At 43.0% G+C, this 19,023-nt stretch overlaps 1 protein-coding gene across 1 annotated transcript in view; it reads left to right on the top strand.

The window, feature by feature from the left end:
* LOC126295104 (ATPase family AAA domain-containing protein 3) overlaps window positions 1–19,023 on the top strand; it is an 87,924-nt gene that overhangs the window by 42,881 nt on the left and 26,020 nt on the right. Inside the window, exons 5-7 of the mRNA XM_049987359.1 lie at window positions 4,403–4,553; window positions 7,763–7,865; window positions 11,885–12,135. Coding sequence (XP_049843316.1) covers window positions 4,403–4,553; window positions 7,763–7,865; window positions 11,885–12,135 — 505 coding nt within the window. The remainder of the gene's footprint in view (window positions 1–4,402; window positions 4,554–7,762; window positions 7,866–11,884; window positions 12,136–19,023) is intronic.

Genomic DNA, 19,023 nt, shown 5'->3' with positions numbered 1-19,023 from the left:
TCCGCCTTCCTTACATCTAGGCCCTTTCAACTTTCCGTTCACGGACATTGCTAAATTCTTGGGTCTTATGTTTGTCAGAAAACTGTGCTGGTCATCCCACGTTTCCTGTCTTTCGGCTCTCTGTCTGCGATCCCTCAACACCCTCCGTGTCCTGAATGGTATCTCCTGGGGAGTGGACAGATTGGTCCTTCTCCGCCTCTATCGCGCCTTAGTGCACTCAAAATTGGACTATGGCAGCATAGTTTACTCCTCTGCTCGACCGTCTATTCTTCGGCGTCTCGACTCTATGGATTTAGGGTATGCTGACCGCCCTTCGGGAGTCCGCTTCCGTCAACTGCTCCATTCTCTTTCCTTCCACTTTCGTAAGACTTTCTTGACAACTTGGGGTACAGCACTGCCTTGGCTCCGGCCCCGGACCTGCCTGCTCTGTGACCTTTGTCAGTTTCCCAAGGATGGTACCCCTTGTCTTGTTTACCGTCGGGCATTTGCTGCTCTCTGCGCACAAATGAAGGAAGCCACATTTATTTACACTGATGGCTCAAAAACATCGTTAGGTGTTGGGAGTGCCTATATTGTTGGCGACACCCCAAATCGATTTCGGCTGCCCGACCAGTGTTCGGTTTATACTGTGGAGCTTTACACTGTCCTCCAGGCTGTCCAATACATCCGTCACCATTAGCGGATACAGTATGTTATCTGTTCAGATTCTCTCAGCTCTCTCCTCAGTCTCCAAGTTCTCTATCCTGTCCAATCTCTGGTCCACCGGATTCAGGACTGCCTACACTTGCTCCGTTGGGGGGCGTCTCTGTGGCGTTCCTCTGGATCCCATGACACGTTGGTATCTGTGGAAACGAGGCGGCCGATGTAGCGGCCAAGGCTGCAGTCTCTCTTCTTCGGCCAGCTATTCACATGATTCCCTTCGCCGATCTACGGAATGTTTTATGTCGTCGTGTTGCTCTTTTATGGCACGCACATTGCCCAATAATAAATTGCGGGATGTGAAAGCTCGTCCCTGTGCTTGGACCTCTTCCTCCCGAACGCGTCGTCGGGAGGAGGTAATTTTAACTAGACTCCGGATAGGGTGCTGTCTTTTTAGCCATCGACATCTTGTAAGCGGCGATCCTCCCTCACTCTGTCCCCACTGCTCTCAACTGTGGACGGTGAGACACCTTTTACTTGAGTGCCCCTATTTTACTCCATTACGCGCCCATCTGCAGCTGTCGCCTGATATATATTCCATTTTAGCAGATGACACGCAATCAGCCGAGTTCATTAGTGCCAGTGAGATGATGTCAGTCATTTGAAGCTCTTTCTGGGGACGAACAACCCCCCTTCTATAGTGGTTTTTTAAGCTTTCCTTCTGTTTTTGGTTTCCCCACATTTTTGAGTTTTGCTCCCATTGCTGCTGGTTTCCAGTTTCATTTTTTTCCTATGTCACAGACCGGGTGCTAATGACTGTAGTAGTTTTGCACCCTAAAAACATAACAAAAAAAAAAGGGCCGCTAGCAGTCCGCGGTTGGTTGCTGATGATGTTGTGTATGGGAAAGTGTCATCACTGAGTGACAGTAGATGGATGCAATATGACTTAGGAAAAATTCCTAGTTGGTGTGATGAATGGCAGATAGCTCTAGATTAGAAAAAATGTAAGTTAATGTGGATCAGTAGGAAAAACAAGCCTGTCGTGTTTCTATGTGATCAGAGGCTTTCCTAGTGTATGTTTTGTTTCCAGGGCTCTCGGGTGTCCAGTCGGATGTGATCGTTAAGTCCCACAATATTTCGGCGAGTAACCTTTCCACCATCATCAAGTGGTTCTGATGGAATGGTCTGTCTGCTCATTGTCAGTGTTATTTATGTCCGTTAGTTGGGCTTCGATTCCCAGCGCTGATTGTCCGATTGTGGCTGCCGACATTCCAATAGCGAATGCCGACGCTTTGATTGCGGCCGCCGACAATTCATTTGCAGTCGCAAACCCAGATCGCGCTGTCCCGGCGTTGCACAGTGTGGAATCCCGTGGAGTGACCCCGACAGCCGTCGTGGCAGGATCTTGTGGCTGCTTAGGCGTGATTCCTTTATGGAGCTAAGTATTGGTTTCCATGCCTCGCTGATTGTAAACCTGTGTCTCGGTTTATGAGAATGTCCGTTACGCAATTTTCGATGGCCTCCTTGAAGATGCTGTCCCAGTAGAAGCTGCTGGGGGCCAGAATCTCTGTCTCTTCGTATTTCGCATTGTGTCCAGTTTCCAAGCACTGGTGCAAAGATCTACTACTCCTACTTACCGGATGGCAGCACCAGTCCCAAAAATTTTGGATTCCACCTCGTAAGTAACAGAGCTTCCTGACTACTTGCACATGTTTGCATCTTTCACTTATTAGATTAGACAGTACAATTGCTTTAATGTAGGAACACAGACCGTGGGCCGCATGTGGCCTGTTTGTCTGATGGCGGCCAGCCCCTGAGCATTTGTTCTAAAAAAACTTATTTAGCTTTCATTCCCTCTGAGAAAAGAGAGAGAACTTGCTTCTTTCGAGCCACGCCAATCTAGATGGTATAGGGGCAGGGGATTGCAATTTGGAATAATAGCCTGTTTCACAGCTCATCATTTTTGAACTAGCACAACAAGAGCTGCTGGTGAGTCAACTGGGAACAACACTGTTTAATTGGCAGTAGTCTAGTTTTGTGCATGTCTACAACAAAAATTGAGCCCAACATCAAAGCAGTCACAAAATTAACAGAGTGCCCTGTTCGCAAGAACTTTCTTTGTCCTCATTGTATGAGGGTTGGAACTTAAATAGTGGCAACTGTACAAAAGAGTTACGTGTTTGCACCTGTTACTGTCCTTCAAAGTAGTCACCAGCATTGTGTAGAACCTGTTGCCAGCAATGTGGAAGGTGTAGTATACCATTAGCAGAGCCTGTTCTGTTGATGGTGCGAATGGAGTGGTCTGCTGCCTGTTGAATCTCCGGAACATTTCTGAAGCTAATGGAATCAAATCAGAGCCACAAGAACTCAAGTCTGGGGAGTATGGTGGATGGCACAGTACTTCCCAGTCCCAACAACCGAACAGAGCAGCCACAGCTTGCACTGTATGCGCCCATACATTGTTGTACAAAATGACGGGTGGGTTGCACAGAAAGTGTTGCTGCTTCTTTCACAAAGCTGGTCGCATGTGGTGCTCCAAAAATGAACAGTAATACTGTGTGCTGACGGTCTGCCCTGGAGGAACGTAATGCGTTAGGATGACACCATCACAGTCGTACATGAGAATCACTGTATTGGGCTCTGACGCACTTTCGACTTTCGCGGTGACCCATAATGATGCCATTTGTTGGATTCGCGTTTCAGTTTTGGCTCGTACGATGTGGCCCATGTCTCAGCCAGTGTTACGATACGGTGTAAGAAAGCCTCTCCTTCGCGCTCACAGTGCTCCAAGTGCGCCTGAGCTACATCGTAACACATCTATTTCTGCATTTCTGTCAAGTAATTTGGAACTCATTGTGATACAATTTTTTGCATGCCCTTCAGGATGCGAAGCACAGTCGTAAGCGCTAATCTGGTTTCGTGGGCAAGCTCACCAGTTGTATGGCATCGATTACTGTCCAATAAATCTTCAGAGACACTAGGATGACCTGCCTGATGCATATCTGCCACAGTTTGCTTACCTTCGTTGAAGGCTTTTACCCAACATGTTAGAACAGCAATGTTGATTCCCCGCACGTCTCTTGAAGACCTTGATGACACTGTCGTGCTGTACGACCTCTGGCACATTCAATCTTGATCCAACTCCGTTGTTCTTGTTTCGAAATCATAGTGACACCGTTACGTTAGCCTGCGCGCTCACAAGTGACTGTGTTTCCCTCGATTGTGCGCACGCCGGTGACGTGGGATAGGCGAGTGCATTTGCTCGGAGGTAAGTTAGGTATGTCGACAACGTGTGCTATCAGCGACAGTAGTAGATTCCATTGCATGGTGTCTCCATAGCAGTGTTGCCAGGCACTATTTAAGTTCCAACCTACGTAGAAGAATATGGTACAGAAATTTTGATGTCTTTAATGATTTTGGGAAAATGCCAAAATTTAATTCTTTTGGGTTCTGTACTCTGAAAGATTAAGTCCCATCTACATAGTTCAGAGAAACTGGTATTGGGGGTGGATCCAGATGGCACGGATTGTGAAGCAGTCGTAGAAATAGGGCACATTTTGCTTTTCAGTGTGTCTGCCACTAGGTGGTCAGCTCCCCTCTTTTCTGCATTTTGGTACAGCCATTTGTCTGAGAGACTACGATGAACAAATTATAGTATAGAGCCTGAGAGAGGGATATTACCTGGGAATTAACGAATTTTGGAACGTTTCATGTCTGGAACAGCTCCACATTAGAATCGGCTGTATTTTACTCCTTTCTCCAGGGAAGCCGTCGCTGGTGCGGGAGACGTCGCGGTTTTCCCTGCTGGACACGATTCGACACCCCGTGGAGAGCGTCAAGAAGAAGATGGTGCTGCGCAAGGAGGACGCACTGACGGGGGTGGTACTGGAGCCCAAGTTGGAGGAGCGGCTCAGGTGTGTAGCGCGTGTGTGTGTGTGTGTGTGTGTGTGTGTGTGTGTGTGTGTGTGTGTGTGTGTGTAGGGGGGGGGGGGGGGGCGGGTGTGGGTGGGTGCAGGTGCAGGAGTGCTGATCGCTCAAGCAGTTCATATTGTACGATATGGGGAGTGAAATTTCAAGTCGTGTGATTTGCTTTGGGGGGGGGGGGGGGGGGGAGGTAGATGTAGCAAATCTGCATTCATTGCTTTAGTTAGTTTCTTGGTAAAGCTTTCACTTTCACATAAAAAAATAAGAAAAGCACAGTTTTTGGTTTTGTGCTTGTCTTCTGGTATGTAGTCTTTCTCAATGGGTTTTGAGAAAACTACTTCCTAAAAAAAAAAAATATTTTTCCACCATTTATACCCACACCTTCAAAATGAACTGATTTCCTTTTCACTGTTGGCCGTAGTTGTTATAACACTTCAAAGTAAAGTACGCAAAGTGCATATTTTGAAAAGTTTGCAGTGAAAAATGTGGTCACTGGCCAGTTTATGTTTGGTGCATCTTATGGCATACAGTAATACCACATTTTTACTCTTGCCAGCAGACTGTCCCAAAAAAGTGTAAAATGCAGGGAAACATAAAATACCGCAAAAGATAGGAAGCGCAACAAACAAAAATGAATAAATTACTCTTACTGACATTCTCTTTATATTGTTCAAAATATGAAATTAAAACAATTTAAATGTTGCCTATTTAAAAAGTATATGAAACACAGAAGGAAAAGTCTTTCGTCGTGGCCAAAACTCAAAATGTATCATGTATTTAGGCGAGACTACAAAGAGGTACAGCTTTCCTGCCAGCATGAAGACTTATTATTGATATTCATTATAAAACAGGCTTATAGGCTGAGAAGTAATAAGGAAATAGAAGAATACACAGACATACATCGTGACTTGAGAAAATGAAGACTTCAATTTTATGGACACATTAAAAGAATGGCAATTCTAGGTTGACAGAACAAATAGTAGAACTCTACAAAAACAGAAGTAAGGCCAAAACTGAGCCATTGAAATGGACTGCTGTGATTAAGGAGAATCTTAAAGCAACCAGTATAACTCAGGCAGACCTTACAGACAGGAAAAATTTTAGACAAAAGATATTTGATTGGAAAGTTGGTCAGAGGGAAATTAGAAAACAGACTGGAACACCAGGGTCTGATGAAAGAAAGAGAGACTTCATTCTGAAAGGATGAAACAAATTTGGGCACAAAGAAAGGCCAACCATCAAACGTGACGCTGATGGATTGTACCTCGTGTTGTCCATACATGAGCAATAATAATAATGGTGCATAAAACTTGTAACACAACAGTGCTTAAAACACTAAAGTTTGCAGTGAAAAATGTTGTCACTGGCCAGTTTGTGTTTGGTGCATCTTACGGCATACAGTACACATTTGCACTGATTGTTTCACCTCATGGTAAGAAAATGCTCCAGTAGAATGCCATGTACAACCCAGTAGGCTGTGCAGGTGACTTTTCAAGTTTTGAGATTGACTTCGCTTTAGTCTTTACTGGTGACACACTTTACCTCAGTCATTTTGATTTTTGAATGCAACTGTGGTGAAACTGGAAAAAATCAAAAATAAAATTTTGGCACCATCTTTGTTGTAATGTGTCCAGAAGTGATGTGCACTGCCAACACACTGTTTTGTTTGTTGCTTTGTAAATGCTTTTGGTATCAATAAGCACAAAGTTTTCAAAACACAATTTTTGTCAGGAACAGTTGTATGCAGAAATGGCCTTGAAATTTGTGGAAAGTTCTTAGAGCGAATACTGTAAACATCCTGTATGAGTTCTTCAACTGCACAAACCATTTCTTCACTAACTGTAACACGGACATACACTTTGGTTGTCATCTTGCACTTCATCACAACTTTTATTGAACAGTCATACCAGTCTCCTTGCCACTGAACCACTAGCCACATTTTCCCCATACAGCTCACAAATCTATCATAGAATGTTGTCTGGTTTAGTGTTTTTTAATGTATAAAACATATGACAGACCTAATCACACTTTGCCATTCAAAACAAGTACTGTACAGCATAAACAGTACACAGAGAACACACCTTTTTTGCCTTGACTCAAAGCAACTACTGCACATGCAGTGAACTGCGATTGTAGCACTGCCCTGGAAAGAAATAAGAGCAAGAATTTACTTTCTTCACGTACGTCATATAGTATATCAAAAGTTGAATGTCAGATTCCCTGCACTACTAAAAACTGAAAGAATAGGAAAAGTGTCAGCCAAACATTTCAGAACATCAATATTTATTTGTTCCAGAAAATGTATACCGTACGAAGGTTCTTATTTTTCAAGTTTGATTTTTTCATTTGGATTACCTTTCCAAGGTTTCATCCATTGTGCTAAAAAAGTGAGTGTGTGTACTTTCGACTCAGTAGGAAAGTGGAAGGGATATCCCTCCACTTCTACATGAAGATGGGGAGGGGGTTAAAATGCCTAAAAATCTGAAAAAAAATTGTTTAGGTCAGTTTTACACTATCAAATTTCTTTGTCAAATATCTTTGTCCAATATCTTTGTCAAAGATATTTGATGGTGTAATAGGGAACTTTGTCAAATGTCGTTCAATATTTGATCAAATCTTGTCTTCTGTTCACTGCAATGTGACATGTTACCACATGGAGTGCTAGCACCGGTGCACTCTGTCGTCTGTAGTGTTTCTGTAAACATTGCAGGTATATACAATTGGTGTGTGCCGACAACTACAAAATTAATAAAGATGTATGAAGCTGATGAGGCACTTTACAACATGAGGCACCCTGAATACAAAAATAGATTACGAAGGTTGGAGACCTGACCTAACCTAACCTAACCTAACCTAACCGTTTCCTGTAGCAAGGAATCGGAGTGTTACAGTGAGCCTGTCTTATGCACAGGTAGCAGTTATTAAGTGAATATTGTGCTTTGTGATATGAGGATACACTTCACTGAGCACATACAGAAATGTATGCTCATCCATTCTTCAGTAATTGATGTACTACTTGACATTCTCCACTATAAGCTCACGTAACAAGTTTTGTTGAATGCTTTCATCGTGTAGTCGTAAAACCCACAGCTTCACCCAGGTATGTTTCCTTATCGGGAACTTTCATAAACATAAGTATGGCTACAGCTACATCCTTAGTAACAGCTTACACCTCTCTGATTTTCAACCCCTGTTACAGGGACATTGCCATTGCGACAAAGAACACGCGGCGTAACCAGGGAATGTACCGCAACATCTTGATGCACGGTCCTCCGGGAACCGGCAAGACGATGTTCGCAAAGGTGAGTGGCGGCAGCTTTCTCCTTTGTTGGGTGGTAGAGTACTGTTTGAAAGAATTAACAATCGAAGGTGGCAATGAAACTGGGGTTGTTGACATTTAAATCTTGTATGAAATGTTCACACCATAGTGATATACAATGTTTATTTGAAGCTTCCTGCAGATAAAAACTCCGAGTCGAACTGGGATTCAAACCAGAGACCTCTGCATTTCACAGGCAGCGCTCACAGTGAGTGAACTACCCGGGCACGACTCACGACCCACCCTCACGTCGTTACTGCTCTAAGTAAATAAGAGCTTTGTCCAGTTTTAATCTGCTAGGAAGTTTTGAATCATCAGAATGAAAATTCATTCTGAAATTCCATTGCTCAATGTACGGTGAGCCCAAACTACACTGATAAATTTTCAGAGGTTGTTAAGGAATACCTTCCGAGTATATTGGAGTAAGGGACCCACGGTCTCTGACAGCTTGTTAGAGTAGTAATGTAATTGTGATAAATTCAGTTTGTTACCTTAGTCACCTTGTATCTGAGAAAATATCTTCACAGAAGTGAAAAAGCCTGTAATATGAAATCTTCAATATGCACAAAACAAAACAGCATCGGGTTTTTTGTGGATTACTGTACAGATGACATTGTTGGTGTCAACTGAACTTTGTGTCATTTTGCTGCTCTTCCATTGCATTCAGTGAGCCCATACATGAAGTGCATATCAGCCAACTCGTCATCAGTAAACCTGGCCATAGTACCTCAGTGTTTCATGTTAACACACTACTAAGACAGCTGTTAAACAAAACCCTAGACAAAACTTGGCAGTATGTATGTATTGAACTGGGTATCTAGAAACAACGGAGAGGCTTCGTACCGCCGTATCCCTCAGTGGTTCACAACCCCACGACAGACCACAGCAGTCCACCCACCCCACTGCCGCCCCACACCGAACCCAGGGTCACTGTGCGGTTCGGCCCCCAGTGGGCCCACCCCTTGTATGATGACTGTTCATCCAAACAGAGTCACAGTACTAAGCACTTGAATACACAAAACCAGAGCTGAAGATTACAAGGTGTTTGCTGAAGATTTTGTGGATAGTAGTAACTAGTGTGCTCAGATTTATGGCTTTTTTATACAGAAAAATTACAAATGTTGTGATTTTTTAAAAAAATGCCAATTCTGCATTATTTTGTGAAACAGTCATTAATTTCACATTATCATGTTTTGTTGAGGCTATCCCTCAACAACCTCTGAAAGTTTGTTGTTGGAGTTCTGGTTCACCCTGTATACTGTCTCGGTCAGAATATTGGATGATGCTTACACAGCTGTGATTTGTGTTTATTGATGTTCAAGCTGTTTTGCTTATTTTACAGGTCGAGAGTCACACAGTCTGCGAATAGAATACTTAATGTGATGCCTGTGTGTTTTTATTAGGCTCTCAGTGATGTCATTAAAAATGTATTTAACTTGGTAAACAAACTGACTATTTCCATTGGGGTGCATTTATGCTGCAGCCTCAATGCACATCGCTGCTTGCATGTTCACGTTGCTAGCTGAGTGCACTATTGTATTGGTGCGAAGTGAAAAGATATGCCTTGCATTGTCTGACGATACTAGTTGTGATTTGTTTGCAACAAAAATACGATTATTAGCTAGGGGTACGCTTCAATAACTGAGTGGTAAGTGCAGTAGAATGCCATGCAAAGTGGTCCGGGTTCGATTCCCGGCTGGGTCAGAGATTTTCTACAATCAGGGACTGGGTGTTGTGTTGTCTTCACCATCATCTCATCCCCATTGACAAAAAGTCGCCAAAGTGGCATCACCTATAAAGACTTGCACCAGGTGACCGATCTTTCCAACGGGAGGCCCTCGGCACACGACATTTCATGATCAACAGAAAAAAGAGGTCATATGGGGAGCAACCTTTGAATGGAGAATGTCCAAACTGTGAACACTTTCACATGTTTTAGCAAAAAAGAAGAAAAACTATCTGGAGCAATTTTTTTGAAACAGGTACTACTGTCCCAATATGTTATCCAATTTATTTTAAATATTATTGTACCCAAAAATTTGGGAAATGAAATTTATAGAAAAGTTGTGGAAATGTGAGGAGAATTATGAAAGACTTTCGGAACTCTAGGGTGAGCTGAATGGTTTGTTGATGGCAAGAAATGTTCCGGTGACCTGAATCAATTTTTTTTAACGTCTTGTGATGTGGATAAGAGACTAGCTGATGAGGATGCACATAAGAGACTTGTTGATGCAATCTAAATACGGATAACATTTTTCTCATTCATGCAGTCTTGTAGAGCATACAGAATTATTGCAAAAACTGTTAATTGTACCTTGTTGAATTCTGAAATCAAAAAACTTTATTTGCAGCCATGAAAATAACAAAAATGGGTTCAATTAATATTTCGAAGACCACGAGTACACAAACTACACTAGTATATGGCCCAGTGTTGTGCATGTTACGGGCAGCGACTTTGAGATCCTGAGGGGTGCCTCACACGGAGAGCATCCCAGACTGTCTCCGGGAGCTTCAATGCCAAGAATCATTACTCAGCTTTTGACTAGATCAATGTGTAGCTTTTTTGTGGTGGTGTGGAGGGGGGGGGGGGGAGAATCGGTGTTCTTTATTCATAATAATATACAGTCAAATTGCCAACAAGTTTTACAAACACCAGATCTTTTACACCATACATAAATAGCTTCATCTTCCTGTAATTTATGTTGTCCACAACTCCTGAGTACAAAGGACATCATACAATAAAAATAAGATGTACAAATACCCTTACTAAAAATTTCATTAACAGTAGAACTACAGCAAGTTTTGATGTCACAGTTATTAAAACTTTCAAGACCACTGCTATTCTCTGTATTTGCACAGCGCTACTGTTTAAGAGGCCACTGAGGGAGGTGTTGAGAGTATCGGCGGCCTTGAAAATTTTAATAGCCGTGACATCATAACTCACCATACTTTTAATGTTGGGGAAGTTTTTGATGAGGATATTGGAACATTCCTGGCAATCTCGGTGATATGTTTCAGTGAGACAGTTCACACACACAAACTGCAGTGGCCCAGTGTAATGTTAAGCTCCCTCTATACAGCTTAAGCGTTTTAGTGGACTTACTTGTTGAAGAATGCTGGTTCTGCTTTCTTGCAGCGCCGATGTCTTCTGCTAGCACCGGACGCTTCCCTGAAGATTTCACTGATAGGAAGGGGAAATTTTCACTCTCTCGCTCTCTCTCTCTTCTTATTTAAAAATACGCTACTCTTGGAATATCATTCAATGCACCAGAACATATTTATTTCCACTTTGTACAAAAAAACAACTAAACTTTATGACGTAAGCCCACACATTACCGGGCACCCAGAATCAGTTAATTACAAATTTTTGAACACAATTAATACATAAGCTTTTACCGTGGCTGACTATCCGCGTCCAGTCCACGTACTCTCAACAGCAGTTCAACGTCTAATAAAACAGTCACTATTTCAAGTCTCTCTCCATTTGTTTTTCAACAATACAATGCTACATTGCCCTTTGCAGCCAGCCACGGTGCTTCCGGGCTGTATTTGCTTATTCTTGGCAGGTCACGCTGAACACTTTCCAGCCCCGACGAATTATCTCCCTTCCAGTTTCGCCTGCACAAACAATAAATGGGTGCAGTTATCCCATGCTCATCCTTACGCCCTGCTTTAAAATAACGCATGTTCGAAATGGCTGGAACACAAGTGTCTCCACGGGGGGGAGGGGGGGGGGAGGCACTTGGTGGATTTAGCTTCTATTTCAACTCTTCTGTTTCTGCTCCAACGTCTCATAAATCCTGTGAAGACTTGTACAGCGATTTGGGCCCTATTACAGTCAGCGGTAACACAGTATAAAGTTTTTGTTCTCCACAGTCACAGTATGTGTAATAACAGTTTCCAATTTCATTTTCTTAACATTAAAGCATATAGGATGAGATCCTTTCACAACTTCACTGAGTGTGCCACAATATGATGGCGGGAACCATTTTTGTCCGACAGAGGCTGGCGGCTCACTCGGGCATGGACTACGCCATAATGACGGGTGGTGACGTGGCGCCGATGGGCCGCGAGGGCGTGACGGCGGTGCACAAGGTGTTCGACTGGTCGCAGCGCTCAACACGCCGGGGCCTGCTGCTGTTCGTGGACGAGGCGGATGCGTTCCTGCGCAAGCGCTCGTCGGAGACCATCAGCGAGGACCTGCGCGCCACGCTCAACGCCTTCCTCTACCGCACGGGCGAGCAGTCCAACAAGTGAGACTCGCAGCTTAGACCGCAAGCAGACCTGCCACTCAGCAAACGTTCCTTCAGTAACTGCTTGGCACTGTGCTTCACAACCTGAGGAAAATTGTCGAGTAACATCTTTTTCCTGTTATTACAATCCTCTATTTATGCAAGGGTTGATCCAGAAGTAAGGTTCTCTAGTGGGTAGTAAAAAAGAAAAAAAAAAGAGAAGAAAAGAAAAGGTTGAAAATGTGGGAAGACGTGGTGAATATAAAGGTGTTTTAAAATTGTTAATGGCTGTGAAAAAGGGAAAGAATGAAATGCAATTGGACTTCGTATTACAGAAAAGCTGTCAGACTTTGTGATTCGGAGAAACTATTGTTGGGATGGTCCTTGTGGCGTTTCTGAGCAAGAGTCGAACCAATTTCCACTACAAAAATTATTTGAAAGAGAACAGAGAGTAACAAAATGTGATTAACAGGGGGAAATGGCGTAGATAAGAGTTCATTCTTTACCGTGTTAACACGTCATGTTCTCCAAAAAATCTCCTACTTCATTTCTGCATGAAAAGTCGTAGCTGCTTCGAAATCTTGCAGTAAATTTCATCGTCCAGGAATTACTAATGTCTACAAATTAAAACCATCTTGATATTGAATGCAATGTATTTTACATTGCTGCTTCTATTCTCCAAATTTCATATAAGCTTCCACAATACTATATGTCTGCACATCAATAAGTTTTTTTCATCTTAATCAGACCAAGACTAGCGAATAAGTTTTTACGTCTGAATCGTACTAAGACTAGCGAATAAGTTAAGCTAAGCTTCTGCTCTCAAGAGACAAGAGCGAGAAGGAAACAAAAAAAGTTACAATTTTTGTTCCTTCATTTTCTTATGTATTTTCTCTGCCATTGAGCGCTCATGCAGCTGCAACGGTATAATTTATATCTGAGGGAACGAGTGTAGCGCGACGAAATTCAAAGTCCCGCTACAGTTCCCAAACAGCTCCAGCCACGTGGACAGGTGACAGGTGAAGTCTGTCAACACCGCTATGCACGGCTGTTTCCCCACTCTCAGTTCCGCCCAGCCGCGCTTTGCTGCGGCACTCAGTATTGGCTCGGCAGCTGTCCGTATTGGAGGTGCCCATTGTTTATTGTACCGAGTGCGAGATTCGTTCTGTATTTCGGATTTTGCACACGAAAGGGACTCCACACATGGCTTTTCATCCTCAGTTTACACGAGTGTGTGGTGACAAATGTGTGTCTGTTCGACATGCCCGAAAATGGTTTAGGGAGTTTAGTGCCGCACAGGAGGAGGCCCACAATGAAGAACAGAGTGGAAGACCTTCGGTTATTGAGATGGTTCACCGAGAAGTGCTTGAAAATGGGACGATCACCATCTGTGAACTTGTTGCTCAGATTCCTGGGACTTATTACGATGCAGTTGAAAGAGCTCTGACAGAGAAATTGGGGCATAACAAGTGTTGCACTTGATGGGTACCGTGTATACTGAGAGCAGAACACGAGTAGTAGTTCCTTCACTATGCTCGCCAGTTTCCTCAGGAGTGTCACGAAGATAAGGAGGGATTGTTGGGCTCCATTGTTATGGGTGACTAAATGTGGGTGTTTCATTTCACTCCCGAAACGAAAGAAAACTCCGAACAGTGGTCTCACCCGGGGTCACCAGTCACGAAGAAGTTCAAACAAACTCCTTTTGTTGGCAAAGTCATGGCCATTGTGTTTTCGGATTGTAACGGGATACTGGTGATCAGTTTTGTGGATCCTGGGACAACAGTAAACTCAGACTGTTATTGTGAAACACTACAAAAATTTGGGCAAGCTGTCCAGAACTGCAGGAGAGGACGACTGCTTCACGATAACGCCCGACCTCACGTCTACCACTGAACCCGGGGAACAAACTACGGTTGGACTGTCTTGCCAATTCACCTTACAGTCCGGACCTCGTGCCTAGTATTTATCACTTGTACTCCAAGTTAAAGCAACACTCGGGTGGCCACGCTTCCGGTGTGACGAAGTCAGAGAAGATGTGAAACGCTTCCTTAACGGATTGGTGGCAGAGTTGTACAGCATGGGCATACGGAAATTGGAGCACTGTCTACAAAAATGCACAGAAAAAGATGACAGTTATATGGAAAAATAGAGCTAGAGCTAAGTTTTTTTTCTAAAAATTTAAATTTCTGTGCGAATAAATAATGTTTATTTATAAAAATTAAGGGAACCATACTTCTGGATCGACCCTTGTAGTTGTCATTTGACAGTGAGCTGTCTGGACTGCTACGACCAGCAGTACTGCAATGTCAGCTGTAGACAGCTGGTGTTGTCAGCTCTGACGTGTCGCAACTTCCATTGCGCAAAGCATTCTGCCTGATATTTCTCGGAGTGGCATTCCGGTAGTGAATTGGCTGATGTTTTGTTTCACGTGCTGTACAGAATCTGATTAGAGTAGTCAAATAAGTGTGTAGTGGGGATACAGTCGAGGTACGACGAGTTGTATAGATTCCAGGATGGTTACACAACTTCCATTGGTTGTTACTTTTTTATTTACTCATCAGTTGTCTGACTGGTTTGACGTGCCCCACCACAAATCCCTCTCTTCTGCTAATCTCTCCATCACAGAGTACCATTTGCGCCGTACATCCTCAGTTATTTGTTCAATGTATTCCAGTCTCTGTCTCTGCCTACAATTTTTACCTAAGTGCCACTGGTGCATGGGATTTATGTGGAGTGGAGTTTCACCTAGGGATTCTGCAGTTGTGGAATTTATATTAAGCAGATGAGGGCTCTATTGTAGTAACAATTTATTTAACATGCAAAGCATCAACATACAAAATAGAATTAATGGATTGTCCCTACTGTGGGCAACCAAATGCAACATAACAAGGAACAGCATATGGTGCTCAGGCGTCAGTAGTAGTGACTGCAAACCACAGTGAGGTGCATGGCATAGGGTAGTTCCCATTGTACCAGTTATTAGGGTTTCTTGCTGTTCTATTCATGTATGGAGGAGGGAAGAATGATTGCTTGAATGCCTCTGTCCACGCAGTAATTATTCTAATGTCATCCTCATGATCCATCTGTGAAGACATAGTGTGTTGTAATACGCTACTGGCCATTGAAATTACTACACCAAGAAGAAATGCAGATGATAAACGGCTATTCATTGGACGAATATATTATACTAGAACTGACATGTGATTTGCATTTTCACGCAATTTAGATGCATAGATCCTGAGAAATCAGTACCCAGAACAACCACCTCTGGCCGTAATAACGGCCTCGATACTCCTGGGCATTGAGTCAAACAGAGCTCGGATGGCATGTACAGGTACAGCTGCCCATGCAGCTTCAACACGATACCACAGTTCATCAAGAGTAGTGACTGGCGTATTGTGACGAGCCAGTTGCTCGGCCAACATTGACCAGACGTTTTCAATTGACGGCTGATCTGGAGAATGTGCTGCCACGGCAGCAGTTGAACATTCTCTTTATCCAGAGAGGCCTGTACAGGACCTGCAACATGCGTTCGAGCATTATCCTGCCGAAATGTAGGGTTTCGCAGGGATCGAATGAAGGGTAGAGCCGCAGGTCGTAACATCTGGAATGTAACGTCCACTGTTCAAAGTGCTGTCAGTACGATCAAGAGGTGACGAGACGTGTAACCAATGGCACCCCATACCATCACACTGGGTGATACGCCAGTATGGCAATGACGAATACACGCTTCCAATGTGCGTTCACCGCGATGTTGCCAAACACGGATGCGACCATTGTGATGCTGTGAACAGAACCTGGATTCATCCGAAAAAATGATGTTTTACCATTTGTGCACCCGGGTTCGTTGTCAAGTACATCATCACAGGCACTCCTGTCTGTGATCCAGCGTCAAGGGTAACCGCAGCCATGGTCTCTGAGCTGATAATCTGTGCTGCTGCAAACTTTGTCGAAGTGTTCGTGCAGATGGTTGTTGTCTTGCAAACGTCCCCATCTGTTGACTCAGAGATCAAGACGTGGCTGCACGATCCGTTACAGCCGTGAGGATAAGATGCCTGTCATCTCGACTGCTAGTGATACGAGGCCGTTGGGATCCAGCACGGCGTTCCGTATTACCCTCCTGAAGCCACTGATTCCTCTGCTAACAGTCATTGGATCACAATTAATGCGAGCAGCAATGTCACGATACAATAAACCACAATTGCTATAGACTACACTCCGACCTTTATCAATGTCGGAAACTTGATAGTACGCATTTCTCATCGTTACACGAGGCATCACAACAACGTTTTACCAGGCAACGCCGGTCAACTGCTGTTTGTGTATGAGAAACCGTTGGAAACTTTCCTCATGTCAGTGCGTTGCAGGTGTCACCACCAGCGCCAACCTTGTTTGACTGCTCTGAAAAGCTAATCATTTGTGTATCACAGCAGCTTCTTCCCATCGGTTAAATTTCGAGTCTGTAGCACGTCATCTTCGTAGTGTAGCAATTTTAATGGCCAGTGGTATATTTGACAGTGGTCCCATAAGTACCTGACCCCACAAAGAAAACACAAAAATTTTGGAAAAAAATGTATTTATATTTCAGCATAATTTTTCAGCTCTGTACAGTGATGTTCAATATGTTTGATACCCTTTTTATAATGAGAACTGTCTAACTCCTCAAGATAAACATTAACTGGCGACATTGCGTCTTCATTTGTTAAAAATCTTCGACCACCGACCCATTTTTTTCAAGTTTGACAACAGAAAATAATCCAAGGGGGCTAAATCTGGTGATTAGTGTGCATGAGGTAGCAATCCGTTCTTAATTCATTAATTTTGGCCATTGCAATTCTGGACTTGTGAGCTGGTGCAGTGTCCTGAAGAAACAACACTTTCTTCTTGGCCAGATGTAACTGTTATTGCTCGATTTCTTCACCCGAACGTGGCAATAAGTTTGTCGTTGATAGTTTTTCCTTTTTCGAGGTAGTCAATGAAAATCCCATGTGGATCCTAAAAAACTGACGCCATTACCTTCCCTGGAGGTGAATTGGGCTTCGCCTTCTTTAGAGTCAGTTCTTCAGTTGGTGTACATTGTTTCAATTGTTCTTTTTGTCTCGAGTGTGAAGTGGTGGGCCCATGTTTCATCCATGATTATGAAACTATGCAAAAAAATCAGCTTTGTTGCTGCGAAACTGCACTAAACCCGCAATTGAAAAATCTTCATGACACTGCTTTTGCTCAAGTGTGGGCAGATGTGGCACAAACGTAGCACACAGTTTTCTCACGTCCAAATTTTCAGATAATGTGCGATGTACCGCACTTTTTGAAATGCCTACTGTGTCTGCTAGCTCACGCACTTTGTCGACGATCGTTCTCTAGCGCTTTGTGGATTTTCTTCACCGTTTTTTGTGTCGTCACCTTATTTGGTCAACCCCTGCAGTGCTGGTCTAGGCATCTCATACGGCCTCATTTAAACGCGGCTGCCAAATATTTCACTGTTGTCAACGAAGGAGCAGACTTTCCCAAAGTAGAATCTAGCTCAGCATTAATATTTGTTGCACTGAGGCGTACAAAAAAAAAAAAAAGAAAAAAAAAATAATAATAAAATAAAAAATTGTATCACATAACGATGGCCAGTTTTCTCCATTTCTACAATTTCACTGACAACATTCACTATTGATGGCTGCGAAACAAATACTAAACAATGTGACGTCTTGAAACTTGAAACCTATGCTTCATAGATCATATACTTTATAATCTAGAGATATTTTTCAACAACTGCCATGTCTCGGTCAGCCGGGTACTTATGGGACCACTCTCGTATCTCTCGAGTAATTATTTAAAGCTGGTTCTTGAAAGTTTGTTTATAGACTTTCTCAGGATAGTTTATGTCTGCCTTCAAGAGTATCCCATTTCAGTTCCTTCTCTATCCCTGTGACACACTACCATGGATTAAACAAACCTGTGACCATTCATGCAGCCCTTCTCTATATATGTTCAATATTTCCTGTCAGTCCTATCTGGTACAGGTGCCACACACTTGAGCAGTATTCTAGGATGGGTCACTTGAGTGATTTGTAAACAATCTCTTTTGTAGACTGATTGCAGTTCCCCAGTATTCTACCATTAAACCAAAGTCTACTACATGCTTCACCCATGGCTGAACCCATGTGGTCACTCCATTTCATACCTCTACAAAATGTTACTCCCAGGTATTTGTATGAGGTGACCGATTCCAACAGTGACGCATTGATATTATAGTCATAAGATACTACATTTTTTCGTCTTGTGAAGTGAAAAATTTTACATTTCTGAACATTTAGAGCAAGTTGCCAATTGCTGCACCATGCTGAAATCTTATCAAGATCTGACTGAATATTTATGCTGGTTCTCTCAGATAGTTCTTCATTATAGATAAACTGTGTCACCTGCAAAAAGTCTGATTCTACTATTAACGTTATGTACAACATGAACAGCAAGGGTCCCATTACTCTCCATCGGAGGTAACATGCTGTGTTCTCCCCACCAAAAAGTCCTCAGTCCAGTCTCAAATTTCACTTGATACCCCATATGATCGTACTTTTGACAATAAGCGTAGGTGTAGTACTGAGTCAAATGCTTTTTGGAAATCGTAAACAGCTGCATCTATGTGATTGCCTTTGATCCGAAGTTTTCAGTAAGTCCTGTGAGAAAAGTACATGTTGGGTTTCACATGATTGATGTTTTTGAGATCCGTGCTGGTTGGCATTGAAGAAGTCATACTGTTCAAGGTACCTCATTATGTTTGAGCTTAGAATATGTTCCAAGATTATACAACAAATCGATGTCTAGGATATTGGATGGTAGTTTTGTGGATCACTTTGACTACCCTTCTTGTAGATGGGTGTGACCTGTGCCTTTTTTCAAGAACTTGGTATGGGTTTT

This window comes from Schistocerca gregaria, chromosome 11 (assembly GCF_023897955.1).
Source record: "Schistocerca gregaria isolate iqSchGreg1 chromosome 11, iqSchGreg1.2, whole genome shotgun sequence".
Taxonomy (NCBI): domain Eukaryota; kingdom Metazoa; phylum Arthropoda; class Insecta; order Orthoptera; family Acrididae; genus Schistocerca; species Schistocerca gregaria.
Note: the sequence above shows the minus strand (reverse complement) of the source record. Positions and strands in the feature narration are given on the sequence as shown.